The 15,173-nt window shown below is 33.6% G+C and overlaps 1 protein-coding gene across 3 annotated transcripts in view; it reads right to left on the bottom strand.

The window, feature by feature from the left end:
- The window catches only part of LOC145678508 (uncharacterized), a 382,498-nt gene extending 369,132 nt beyond the window's left edge, over positions 1–13,366 (bottom strand). For 2 of the 3 annotated variants that reach the window (XM_081748730.1, XM_081748732.1), the window contains exon 1: positions 12,810–13,364. In XM_081748730.1, coding sequence (XP_081604856.1) covers positions 12,810–12,879 — 70 coding nt within the window. In that variant the 5' untranslated portion in view covers positions 12,880–13,364. Of the gene's footprint in view, positions 1–12,809 lie in introns of all 3 variants that reach the window. The other variant, XM_081748733.1, reaches the window with a different exon arrangement.
- Between the last annotated feature and the right edge of the window lie 1,807 nt (positions 13,367–15,173).

The following is a 15,173-nucleotide window of genomic DNA, read 5'->3' as shown; positions in this document are numbered from 1 at the left end:
TTTTATTAAAATGATGATATGCACTAGATATGTTAGCATAAATTAATGAATAAAGTATTTTAAGAGTGTTAAACGCATTTACTATACATCTTGATTACATAATGTATTTCTATTTGCATTATGTCGCTTAATGAAATTACTGTAAGAAAAGAGTCATTACTGGGTGTTATAACTTTTGTTTTAATTGTAATTAAATGTATTTATGCTTTATTTTATCTTATTCCTCCTATAGTAAATGGAAACAAAGAACATTTAAACGGAATTACTATGCATTAATTCTTGAAATGGAACAATGTTAAATAAAAACAAGAAATTGCAGAAAAGTCCTTACTTGACATTGAATCACTAGCAACTGCGCATAATACTACTAGAGATCGAGTCAATTTATATGTAATACCAGCATTTAGATAAATATATCAACTTCTGTCATTTTAGTACATTTCAAAATCTCATTATATTGACTCATATTAATTGATTATAAAATCTTACATTTTTTCTATAATAAATCTAAATGTTTTGTCAATTGGAAACATTAACGATAGATAGAAAGGCAACCTTTCTGTATTTGTATGTAACCCAATTCTTACATGCACTTTAAAATTTACCATATCTTTTATCCTATGAAGATGTTCATTATATGACTCATATCATCAGGATCGCATACAAATAAATTTTATTAATTCAATATACGCATGAAGAAGAAACTTTGAAGGTGTATTATGCATGTTCGTCACCTTATTTAAATTTGTGAATTTGAAACTTTTCAAAATGTGCCAATACTGTTGAAAATTATCATTAAAGTATAAAGCTTTATTCAAATTCTAAATAAATTTCTATTTATCAGTATTAAAATTTTGTAACAGGAGTTTTTGAATCTTCTACTCCTGCACCTCCCTTGAATCCTACCTTGATTTTTTATATGTGAATTAAGAAATAACTAAACAACTAAATAACTATATATAGAGGAAATAACTATATATATGGAAGTTTTGTATACATGGGGGAAAGTATATAATAAAACAATATGTGTATGTATATCTATCATTATGGCTCAATGGTAAAGTGGGTTTATGGAGCCTATGAAACATTAATTGAACATTAAGTGATGAACGACTACCCTGTTCTTATGATACACTGAAGTTAGATGCCCTCTTTGCTGTTTTAGTGGTTATCACGCGCATTTTTGAACATGTGGTTCCGGGTCGATTCCGTGTAAGAGAGAGACTTGATAACCACTTGAGATTCATATTTTTTTCTTACACTGTAGGTCTATGTCTCATATAGCCTCGGTGCTGATGAGGTACTATAAATTTCAATAAATGAACAAAAAACTAACTAAAGTTAAATTTTCATTTAAATTATTATTTTTTGTTTATTGCCTTTTTTGATTTTTTTTGTGAAATACATATATAATTAATTCGTTGTACAGCTCCTAAAAGGCATTATTTTTGTATTGTTTTTTTGTTGCTATTTCTAAATTCGAAAATTCATCCATATTAAACCTTTTATGTTTATATGTATGTGTTTTGAATAGTATCTCAGCGTTGAATTTATGTGAGGCTATGGCATAGCTTCCAGATTAAAAAATCTGAACATCCTATAAAAAGTTACAGTGTAGTCATAGCTATACACTGAACTTTTGATGAAATATCAGAATTAATTAAATACTATTTCAAAACTCACCAAAAATGAGTGGAAAAGAGCAGAATGTTCTTACTGCTCAGTAGTTAATAAAACTTGTATTTTTTTCGATATGGTTGGAATTATATTAAATTATGTTTTCGAGAAAAATTGGGTATATTTGGATTTTTCAACGATTTAGGGACAGACAGATGATATAAGTTCAGAATTCTCTGGCTAAACCGGGGTGTTTGGGAACTCTAAACAAGGGCCATGCACTCACTATAAGATCGCAACGACTTTTCACTGCGAAGCATTGGATCCAGACCTGCGTGCATGGAAAGCATACATGCTTCCTTGGTTGCGTAAGAGTATTATTTATGTCTTTCATTCTTTAAATAATATGTTATCTTTGTAACTTTCATCTACGTAATTCCAAATATTTTTAATTTCGTTTACCTTTTCTAATTTTCTTTTCATTTACTTTCTTAATGCATCAATTGGAGTCAATAATTGCAGTCCACTGGAACGACTGTTGCAGTGAATGAATGTAGAATATAAATGCAAAGTGAACAATGATCAAAATGAGTTTTGAAACCTTGAACATCATTCAATTGTGGTTACAATTGAATAACTTCCATTCAATATTCAAATTCATAAACAAACAAAACTGGTATCAAGGAATCTAACTTTAAACATAGGGAAGATCCACGTGAAATGGAAGGTGCATATGATGGAGGTAAATGAAGTTTTCTTCCTTTGCATCTGTCAAGTATACCGTTGGCTTTTGTTCACATTTCCTTGCAAGGGAGATCAGATCAACGAAGGTGAACGTTTTCTTTACAACTACAGAAAGGTATATCCAAAGTATATCATTGCATGAGCCCTACAACACTGACAGATGTTTCAGGAACACTCCAACACTACTGCAACATTTTCCAGCTGTTGTCTTCGTCACGGGCGGTGGAAATCGACTAGCGACAACGCTTTCGGTGCAACCTTACCGTGAAATAAATGCTAAAGACTCTGCGCTACTCACTATCTACGCTACACATCCCTACATTTTTTCATCTTCAATTTTTCTTTTCTTTTTTATTACAAGACAGATATGCTTCCTTTTTGTTTTGGGATGTTTTAAAACAGTTATGTTTCCTTTACGAGGAACATGCAAAGACGTCATCAGGTCACAGAAAACATCTTCACTTACCGAAACGGAGATCAAGTGGCTGTGAACTGAAGGTTATAAATGAACGGAAAAATTAATAGTTTCAATTAGTGTCAACACCCATTTTTATGTAACAAAAAATAATAAAATATCAATTTCCACGAAAGGTCCAGGAACTAATACTTCCCTCTGACCATACTGATACATTTTTAACACCTTTTAAAGAAATAAAAATAATTACTACGCCGCATATTTAAAACAAGATATTTTTAAATCTAACTCCATGTTTCACTCCTATCCAGTGGCATTCATATACATTGATTTTCTCTTTTTAGGTTTTCAGAATATTCTGCACTTGCTCTACACTACATAAATATTAAGTTTCATTGATACAGTGACGTGTTAATCAGATAAGATTATGGACGTGAATCTAGTTTTGTAAACCTGGTCAACAGGAGCCTACCCACGAGGTGGGGTCTACCAGATCCGGATTCCCCCTGCCCCAACAAAAAAAAATGTAACTTTTTAAATAACCCCGCCAAGTGAATTTTGTGGTGGACAAACACTGTGTGTGTGGGTTTTCTCGGGATTCTACCGTTTCCTCCCATTTTCTTCATTCCACCATTTCATTCATTACTCATCATCACCGTCTCCTTTAGTCTAATCAGCATAACTGTGGGACGTAAAACTCAAAGAATTTATTTAATTTCATTTTTTTTAAATAAGATACTTATGTTCTGCCTTCACAAGGTGCATTCGGTCTAGACTGCCTCCAATCCTTCTGCTTTGGACCCTCCAAGAAAATCTTTTAAGTGCAAACTTCTTCTTAACGAACAACTACTTAGAAAGAATATTCTTTAAGCTTTAACTAAGTTGGAAGCATAATTTATATATGAATGAAGATTATATTTTATATTCCTAAGTTCTACCATGAAAACTTTTTCCCAAGAAAATATAATTTGCGTTATGACAGATCAATCAATTGATATCGACCTTTGTAAGTTGAGCTTTAGAAATGGATACCTGCCATTGGATCTATTCTTATGTTCTAGAAACACGAAAATTTAATAAAGGTTTATCTCATGTATTTTTGTGGAGAAAATCTACATATTCATATAGACATTTGTTGGAATTGAACACATTCGTTACAAGAAAAATTGCAACAAAGCTATATTAATAACTTATCAAAGATAATGAAATGTTCGCATACCTCATTTTGAATGCCTCAACTTGAATGAATTTTGTTTCTAATGCCTAAAAGCAATTAGTGGATGTTAAACAAATGTGTCGCGAGGTCATGGGCATTCAGTGAAGTGTGTCCTGAGTCAAAAAAGGTTGGGAACCACTCCTTTATCCTATAGGACATTTCATTGCTACCATTACAATATAATGATTTAGGTATTTAGTGAGTGCTATTTATGAAAGCAAATAGATGTAATAGACCAGAAAAAGCCTAGTTTAATTTCTTCTTCAAAAGATCCGGTTAATAAAACAGGTCGCCATGTTATATAGTCTTCTTAGGAGGTGCTTAATCGAAAAGCAAACAGTCACACCTACGGATGAGACAACGAACGACTTCAACAAATAGTTTATTTATTTTTTTTCCTTTTACATCATTTGTGACATAAAAACAAACAGAAAAAATATAGTTGTACAGTCAGTGACAAAAATTCTTTCCGTTTGATGTATTAGTTTCGTAAATAACTTCAGAATGGAGACAATTTGAGAATAGTTTTCAGTAAATTAAGAAGGATGTAATTTTCTGTACGTACCAGCCATACTATCGTTGTACGTTCCAGCCGTACCACCATTATTATCAAAATAAATTTTACTAAATGGAAAGAACTTTTGTCGCTAACTGTACATATCGCTTAATAATCATTAAAAAAAACATGAACATTAACAAGAGCCAATCATTAAAATCTAACGTTTAAACGCCAAGAAGCCGGTAATCCTCCTTCTCCTGCATAGTTTAACTCATTCTATTAATACAACAAGATTTATATTTTGATATAAGGAGGGTGGATTTTAAAATGCAGATAAAAAACTGGCAGTATAAAAGAATAAAATTAATTTTGCATCCAATCCAGGTTTCTTCCAGAAAATTTTGTCCGGGTAGACAAACCAAAGTGTAAAGGGGCTGAACTGGGATATTATTTTGGATATATATCAGAGGCTATTGAAAATTCGCGAGTGCAGACTTGGCCGGATGAATGATATAGAGACCGTCCTTTGGATATTACGTGCAATAAGACTTACTCTGCACAAAAGTGACACGTAATCGAAACTTATTTATTTTGGAACTGGGGTGAGAGAACCTTCTCGAAAACATACTTGTCAGAAAATTGATATGTGTCTTGTGTGCGTCTTTATGTCTCATATACTGAAGAAGGTGAATGATAAATAATAAATAAATAACAATTTAGTGAATAAGATTTTTTTCTACTTATCATTTCTGAGCTCATACTCACAAAGTGGGAATATGTTTAAACAAAACACAACTTCATCTTGTGTTAACAAGTGCCCAGCAACCTAAGAATAGACGAGTTGAAAGCAATTGTAACTGCAGGTAGGGAGGAGAGAGTAAATCTCATATAATGTTGGACAAACTTTGACAGTAACTATAATCAGTTCACCATATTGTTATATTGTATTTTTCGTATTTTACATAAGGAAATTATGAGAAGAAGCTGCTGCTTCTATAAATAGTAGCTCTTCACAGCATAGTAGCTATATAAGACGTGGATCTATATTTGATAGTGGAATTCAAACCATGATAATGTGTTCAAATTTCAAGGCTTCTCTGTCAAGAATCCAACCCGTGACGCCATGCAGCACAGACACTAGACCAAAGGAGAGGACTCTCAGCCGGTTCAAACATTACTGTCTCCTATCATGCTGACTAGCTGCAATCCACTAAACTTTCCTTACTATTAAAAAATTTAAAATGGTATTGAACTTTCATTGATTTAAGCTACTATTCATTTTTAAAGAAGGAGCCCGCAGTGGCTCAGTGGTAGAGTTTTCATCACTGGTGCGTAGGGTCCTTGGTTCGATCCCAGCTCGCTCAAAGCGGGCTTTGTGGTGGACAAACACCGTCGGTGAGGATTTTCTCGGAGTTCTCCCGTTTCCTCCCACTTTCTTCATTCCACCATTTCAATCATTTCTCATCATCACCGTCTTCTTTAGCCCACACGGCATAACCGTTGGACATAAAACTCATAAACTGCATTTCATTTTTCATTTTTAAAGAAAGGTGAAGTTTCGAGGGATCCTTTAGACCACAGACGCCTATCCGCGTTGAAAGTCTCAAATAAAAATGAAGAAAATGAAACGGAGAAGCCATTAGTCCAATAGTTATGTAACTACAGAACAAAATATGCAGCATATCTGCTAAGAATCTAATCTTAGAGGTTATCAGAAAGCTAAGGAATATTGATGATGTGCAGGATGTCAGCAAAACATTTCACGAAATGTAAGTAGTTTTGGAATATTTTAATTCTTTAAAGGTCACTAAAATGTCATCCTACTTCACCCTTAACCTTCTTGAAAGACAATTATATACTGTCTATATTGAAAGCTAAGATTCTTCAATATTATTAGGGTTTATCAAAAAAAGAAGTTCACAGATGAGAAATTTATCAAATGATAAATCTTATTGGCCTCAACAAATTATTATTATTATTATTATTATTATTATTATTATTATTATTATTATTATTATTATTATTATTATTATTGGCAGGTTACTTGCTGCAGCTGAGAAGCTTCCCTGCTCCACGCTCAACCGCTAACCTCTTCGTCTGCACGAGCGATTACTTTGTTTTGATATCCTCCATTAATTGTAGTCTCCTTCTCCTCTCCCTCTCTTTCCTGTCACCATACCCTCTAGCACGTCCCTTATCATACAGTTTCTTCTTAGCCAATGTTCCAACCAGTTTCTCTTGCTCTTCTTAATAATATCTAAAATTGTTTTCTCCCCCATCATTTCTAATACGCTAAAAATTCGTCAATATTATTAACGTTTATCCAAAAAAAAAGTTAAAAAATGATAAATCTTATTGGCCTTAACAAAATAATATAGTGACGAAATTCTCATGCGAAGTTATTGATAAAATTAAGGTCAACGACTTCATTTTAATAAATCTAAAAATTAATGTTGTATGCTTACCACGCTACTTATCAAATTGAAACCTTTACTGAAGGATGCTGTCGTCAACCTTTTCATGATGACACCAACAATCTTTTCATGATGATTGTATATGTGTACAGAATGGTAAGTGAGATATAGGCTGAAAATATGATTAACTTTAAAACTTTAATTTGTGTTTCACTACAATACATTCCAACCGTAAAACATTACATTAATCAATAGATCACATAGAGTTGAAAAAATCTAATATATCTGAGGCTATATTTTCAAACGTGACTTGCAAGCAAATCTAGGAAAACGGATTTTCATGGAGTTAAAGAGTTTGTAGTTCATTTCTCGCAATTGATAACTTTAACTCTACTGAAATTAACTAACTAACTAACTAACTCTATGGCCTATGGAACCCGGAGGCTCAATGCCTCGTCATAAAAGATCTCCACTGAGTTTTATCCTTAGCCAACTGGGTCAAGTTTCTACTTTGTATTCCTATTGCTGCAACATCCATCTTAATATTGTCCTCCCATCTGAACCTAGGTCTTCCTAATGGACGTTTTCCGATTGGTCTTCCAGTTAAAACTTTGAAAGCGTTCCTATTTTCTTCCATTCTACCTACATGACCTGCCCATCTGAGCTCCTAGCTTTGATTACCCTAACAATGTTGGGTAAACCATATATATTATGTAGTTCATCGTTATGAAGTTTCCACCATTCCCCATTCCCGTTCCTTTTGGGTCCTAATATTCGTCTCAGGATCTTGATCTGAAATACTTTCAGTCTACGTTCTTCCCTCAGAGTAAGCTACCATGTTTCGCAACCTTACAGAACAACAAGCATGATTATCATTTCATATATATTTTAAGCTTTAAATTCCTCGACAGAATTCGCGACGACAAAAGATTTTGAATTGAATAATAACACGAATTCTCTGCTTTTAATCGGCATTTAATTTCTTCGTGAATATAGTTTTCGTTTGTTAATATTAATACGAGATATTTGAAAATATCTATTATTTGAAAGTGTTATTTGATATTTTAACGCATCCATAATTTATCCGTATTACGATATACTGGAATAATTATTTAATTACTTATGTACTGTATAAGAAAGATATATACTGTTAAGTAGCGTATTGTATCTACGGTTGTTCAATTTCTGTTAAAAAATGATGCATATAATCCTAACAAAACGCCCATATTACTTGTAATATCAGATAGATATGAGAAAATCATTTCCTTAGAACTAACACAATGCTATTGCAAAATAAAATGTAAAATATTGGTGGTAATTCTATGCTCTGCAAATATTAAGCTACATACATTATATCATGGCAAGTGATTACATTTCTCTCCTTATGATATGCTGAAGCCAATCAGTGTGAGATTTCTAGAAACCACTCTTCAGTTTCAGACTGTTCATATATACTTTTTCAATGACTCAACTTCTTTTTTTTAAAAGAATCTACCGAAGTTACTTTCACCACCTGCGGGCTATCTGAAAGTTTATATCGAGTTATCTAGCACGCTATCCCGTGAGTTATACGTAAATTTTTGTTTGTAGCCTGTTTCGTTGTCTTAATGGGATGTAGTTCCTTCTTCACAACTTCCTGGACATTTATTTATTATTTTTTAACGAAAAGGAATACATTCGGTTCCATTGCTCGTAGCTCCATTGCATTTAAATCGTCTCTTCCGTTTTACAGTTTCATTCTCTCCTCATATATTCTCGGTCATTTTGTTATCTATTTAATAATATAGCTAATAAAATTTTTATAATTTGTATGAAGTTGAGTTGATTTTGAGTTTAACGTCCCGTTCAGCTGCGAGGCTATATGAGACGTGGACCTACTGTTTAACGTGGAATCCGAACCACATGAGCTCCGTCGGGAATCGAACCCGGGTCTCCCACGCCTTTGGCTAACCGCTAACCGCTTAGCCACGAGGGAGCTCATAATTTGTATGGAGTTTTTATATTAGGTAGCAGCTTGCCCTCTACACGCATTGCTCCTCAAAGGTTAGAACCAAAACTCGTTCGCACTCAAGATTTTTCGGAATTGATCCAGCGTCGTATTGAATTGTAGTTGGTGAATGCCAGAAATAAAGGCATCGAGAATACATAAGCTTACCACGTATCAACAACGTGAGCGTCCTACATCTGACTGGCCAAAGTCGTTTACGGACTGCAGTATTATTAGTTGTTGTTTCCATCATTTATACATCATGAATGATGTTTTTACAATAAAGTTCTTGTCACAATCTAAGATCAAAGAATACATAAATAATCTTGAAACCAATATCCCCTGTTCACAATGGAGAATCGTGGATGATACTCAATCAAGCTTACTTGAATATTCTTTCATGGTCCATAGAGATTCAGGAAACATTATATTTAAGAAGTAAGTTCATTACAGCTATGTACTTCTTCTTCGTTTTCCTTCTATTTGTAACAGTATGTCAGGATGAAAAGGTCGAATTTTAAAGAGATAATATCGAAAATCGTTCAAATGTATTACGTTTTTATTTTAAAACGAACATGCTTTGAAAACTTCAAATGTCTGGTTCCTATGGTTATTTGCTTTTGTCTACACAATAGAACGCGATAAATAATGAAAACCTCTTTAGATCCGATCTCCAAGTATAAACAATGAAGTTTCTTATATATTTTTAAATATAGTGGTTTAGACAGTTTATGAAAAAAAAAAAAAGATATCTAGTTTTTCCAAGAATTTCATACATTTTATATACTATCCAAACAGTTCAAAAATTTTGATTGACTTCAGATGTCGTATCGTAAATTTATGATTACAAACTACGTAATTAAGCAGCTTGATTTGGAAATTATACTTGTTGCTTTAATTTCCTTTGCAATATGGAGATTATAAGGTATGGGACCTCCTGTTAAAATGAAATCTGTAACTTCGAAGGATATCAAGCTGTTGCTTTAGTTTGATGTGTGATTACAGAAGATAGCCACGGCAACCCGCTAACGTAACTGTAACTTCAGTTAGTTAATCTTATCCCTGCCTTCAAAGTTACTACCAACAAGAATTCACAAAATATACGAATTTTTTTTGTATTATTATTCCTGAAAATTATGTAAATATTTCAGGAAAATGTATTCATTTTAATTTTCGTTATTATTATTATTATTATTATTATTATTATTATTATTATTATTATTATTATTATTATTATTATTATTATTATTATTATTATTATTATTATTATTATTTGCGAGAGAAACATAACTCAGAAGGGTGCAATTGCCTGGTTACCGGCAGGCGAGTCTACCCTTGCTCTTAAATCTAATAACGCATTAAATATCGGAGATTGCGAAGTTTTCTTCAAAATGTTGAAATCCGTAGTTGATAGAAGAAAGAGAATAGAATATTGAAGATAACAGAAGATGAAAATGAAATATTTCAGTTTAACGTCCCACGATTATGCACTTTAGGCTAAGAGAAACAATGATTAAGGCAAGTAAATGGTGATGGAAGAATTGGTGGAATGAGAAAGTGGAAAAAATGGGAGTAAACCGAGAAAACTCACGGACACGATGTTGTCCACTACAAACTTACTTGGCCGAGGGTCGAACCAGGGATCTCATGCACCAGAGATAAGCGCTCTACCACTGAACCACCGTGGCCCCATTTTTAATGAAGATATACAGAAACAAACGAAGATAATGAAGATATATAATTATATCTTATTTTTGTATACTTATATGTAGTATTACTCAAAGTATGCCTAAAGTTCTTTGTGTTTGCAGCATTTTGCCCTATGAACCCTAAAACGCACAGTCATCCACTTCACTTATATTAAAGAAAATTGGACCAAGCAGCGCTGGAGATGATCCATACGCAAATGTAGAGTGATGGTGTACTTCAGGATGATGTTTCCTTTTCAATAATGCTTTTCTTTCGAAGACATTATCACTTACAGAAAATCTTTGGACCATTTTCTCTAGAAATATAAACCATAGTATTTTTTAAATATTTTTTCACCTGAATTTAGTAGCTATTAGAGCTTATTACGACCTTTTTGGACTATATTACATGTTTAAAATGTTATTCTAATTTTAACCAAATAGTTTGACATATCTTGCTCTCGCTTCGTAAACTTCATTACATTTTTGAATTGATATATGTAAATCAACTGAAGTACCATTTCACTTCAGATACATGGTATCATATGCTTTTCTAGTTCAAAAAGATGTGTTCTACTTAAAAGGTAAAGATTATGAACTAACACGTATAATAATAAACATGTATATTACAAGCAAGTGGTTTCAAAGATTATTTTACTAAGAGGCATATATACTGATAAAAATTAAATAGAAACAAAGTAAAATTTATAAATATAACTTAGTGTAAATTGTTAGAGTAGTAACATAATATAGATATTAGCTATATATTGTAACAGAACAAATACCAATCGAGAGGATCAAGTTCAATTTCAGTCAGGGGCCGCGTGGCTCAGGGATAGGGCTCTCACCTTTGGTGGATTGGGTCTCTGATTTGATTCTGTTCGTGTCAAGTGGGCTTTGTACAAAACAAACACCGTATGCGTGGCTTTTCTCGGGGTTCTCCCGTTTCGTGCCGCTCTCTTCATTCTACCATATCATCACTAATGTCTTCCTTAGCCTTGGTGAATAGTCGTGGAACGTTAAATCAGCATGCTGTAAATCTGAACGAATACGTAACTACGGCTTTACAACTGAATACAATCAAGTGAAAAATATATTTTTTAGTTTTAAGGAATGCTGAATTTCAAAATAAACATTTTTAGTTGACTCTTAGATATTTGTGAGCTAGCTAAGTCTACATTACAGACATTACAACCAGATTGGGATATTTGATTTACTTTAATAAATGTCATGTTTCATTTCAAAGAGTCATACGCCATTCATTTAAAAGGCTGTAGTATATGCGAGTATTTGTGCTATGTAGAAGCACTGAAGACTATGCATATAATGAATTTTAATATGAGAAGAAAGAAAAAGAATATCAAAAAGTATTTTTCAACCATTAATTTAAAAAAAAATCTGAAAGAAATTTGTTGGTGTAGAAACCTTATTCAAAATTAACTTGTCTTGTTCAAGTATCGATCAAAAATCGTTAGTATTTTATTTTATTTTTTGATTCCTTACAAGTTACTTCTTGAAAGGAAGGAGCAAAATAGCAGTAATTCAAAAATGTGTAGGATTTACTCTTATTAAAACAGTTGGGTAATATTGGCGTGGGAGACCCGGATTCAATTACCGCTAGGAGATGTGGTTTGGAATCCACATTAACTGTAGGTCCACGTCTCATTTAGCCTCGAAGTTGAATGGGACACAAAACTCCAAATCAATCAACCAACCAGTTGAGTAATATTGTCTTTCTTTTGTAACGGATTAGAAGAAATATCAATCTGAATGTGTCTAATGGACTTTCATATAAGAAAGACATTCATTGACAGATTGAATAGTTGCGTTTTGTTATCTCGTTTTATTTTCGCTTTAACTATGAAGAACTTGCTGTCCAACTTAATTAATGTCAGAGAAAAATACCACAAGCATGTGGATAGCAAAATTGACTTCTCACCTGTAACACAAAATGTAGTTTTAGCGTTATTTGTGAAAGTAATTCTGAAATCGAATTTGGAAAGCAAATGTGATAAGAATCAAACTGTCATATGCGCATTGTTCATTTAAAAGAAAGATAAGATGGCAACTAATGTGGAGAAATCGACATCTAAAAGGCACATAAAAACACTTCAATTGCTTGCGATATGCAAGTGTGTAATCAATTATTTTCACTTCGCATTCATAAACGATACTTATCCATGTAATAAAGTTGCACATGATACTTGTATATTACACACATTTACTTACCTGTTTTAGCACAGACAACTAGTCCTAAGAGCAATCCTAGGAACACTAGGAAGTCCTTCTTTGGCAACATGATTCGTACATGAAGACACCACACACTATTTCACACAATTCAACCACTAACACTTCGGTATCCTTCGTTTTTATCTGCTCAATAATTTTTATTAATGAAATTATAGGCAGAAAACAATCTTTCACCACCCAATAGGTAAAGAACACACTAAAATATCACTAGTTTTAGAGGTATCTTCGCACTAGGTCAATTGGCGTCCACATATCACTAACAAATTCAAATGAATAATAATGTATATAACAATTTTTTGATTTCACGTTGCGGTTGGAAGGACCCCCATCTTGCGCCGGTGTTCCTCTGGTTCCTTCCGGTAGGGGTCGCTGGTAGATGACGTTCCAGAAGAGCGAAACAGTTCCCTTCCACTTCTTTTGGCAGCTCACCTGTGGCTGCTCAGTGTTCACCCCACCTGCTTGAAGCCGACTGAGAGGCGAGATCACTGCGGGTTTTTTTCGGAACGAGAAGGCCGACCATCAAACGAAGCAGGCTGGCAGACCAGAATCTCTCAAGCGGCACTCAGCCACTCGGAACACCTCAACGTCTTCGCTAACGGTACCTTAGGTAACTGCTGAGGAGTAGAAAGTATGTGTTTCTCCTCAACTCCTTCAGTTCCAGTGCCTTTCCTCCACTCCATGGACTGGAGTCTCGAATGTATATGCGCTGTCTTCTATGTCCTATTAAGACATGTTTATGTATGTGTGTGCACATATGAAACACATACTGTAAAAGGTTACCTAACATGGGGTGCATACATAAACACCATCGAAAGATTATACTGGAGGTCAATCACTTCGAACGACAGGTTCTTCGGGCGAATTCTAATATTGACACAACGGGTAGTTTATAGTTTACATATCAATATGGACAAAATTAGAATCGATCAAAGGAATGCTGACCTACTTTTGGGAATGAGATTCTTTGTATTTGATCTGGAAGTTTGTTTGACTGGTTACATGAGCATCTTTTGTAAACATATGCTTTCATTTCCCTATGGATCTACGGAACACAGGAAAAGAATTTTGGTGCTGATAGAGTATTTACAAAAGACAAGCCAGGAAGACTACAATTGCAACTTATTACAATGTGATGCAAGAACTTCCTTTATCAGATAAGCAGCAGAACTTTAGTTGAGTTTCGATTTTAAAATCCTTTTCATCTGAAACCAGTGGCAACTCCAGAGTTCTACAAGAGCGAAGTCACATCGGCAGTGGCAGCGAACCCTAATTCATCTCCTTCCTTTCGGTTCTGAAGTATTCAGTAATTTTTAGGAAATAGGGAAATGACGTATTTGCAACTACATAATCACATGTTCAATATAAGGGATTATTGAACTTTATTTTAAAAAGTTTATACTCGGCAAAGGATTCAAGTTGTTCAAAATACGAAAAACAATTGATGTTGTTAACACCGTTCAACCTATTTCTTTCATTTCGATTCTGTAAAAAAAAAAAAAAAAAAAAAAACCGGTTATGTATCAATTGACATACATACTTATTAGCAGTATAACTTGAAACGAATACAAAAAAAAAAAAAAAAAAAAGGCAGTGAATACTTAACTATCTTCAGTTCTGGTATATTTATTAACTTTTAAAATAGGGACACAATAATGTTTTCATTATGCATTTAAATTCAAGTTGCTTTCGATTTCGGTTGTTTCTAATGGTAATGAGTAATTTACTGGGCTATTTATTTTCAGCAGTAGAACGTACACATATTGTTCAGCATGGAATCTGAATCGCACACATATTCCTACCGGGAATCAAAATCCTATGCTGAAACCAAGTTTCCTAAACATGTAGGCTTATCTGCAAATAAGCTCCAATATATATTTGCATAACAGGTCAAGGTCTACCATGACGTCAAGCTTGATCTTGATTGGATGAGTTCGGTATATGACTTTTTATATTGAAAATTATGACTCAAAATTTGACTGCCTACAACTCAGACTAGGGGAAGAAATGATAGATGAGAGCCCAATTGAAAGGAGAGTTCGACAGGGATCCTGTCTCTCGCCTACATTATTTAATCTTATATCTATAAGAGGTAGTGAAAAACAGCCTACATATATCAAAAATGAAGAGGAAATTAAATTAAATCTTTAAATTTTACGTCCTACGGTTCTGGTGGCTAGGCTAAAGGAGGCGGTAATGATGACAAATGAAGGAAATGGTGGAATGAAGAAAATGAGAGGAAACGAGAGAATCTCAAGGAAACCCACGCACGCGGTGTTTGTCCACCACAAAGTTCACTTGGCGCGAACTGGGATCGAACCAAGGACCACATATACCAGAGATGAA

This window comes from Thermobia domestica, chromosome 2 (genome assembly GCF_964235325.1).
Source record: "Thermobia domestica chromosome 2, izTheDome1.hap1.1, whole genome shotgun sequence".
Classification (NCBI taxonomy): domain Eukaryota; kingdom Metazoa; phylum Arthropoda; class Insecta; order Zygentoma; family Lepismatidae; genus Thermobia; species Thermobia domestica.
Note: the sequence above shows the minus strand (reverse complement) of the source record. Positions and strands in the feature narration are given on the sequence as shown.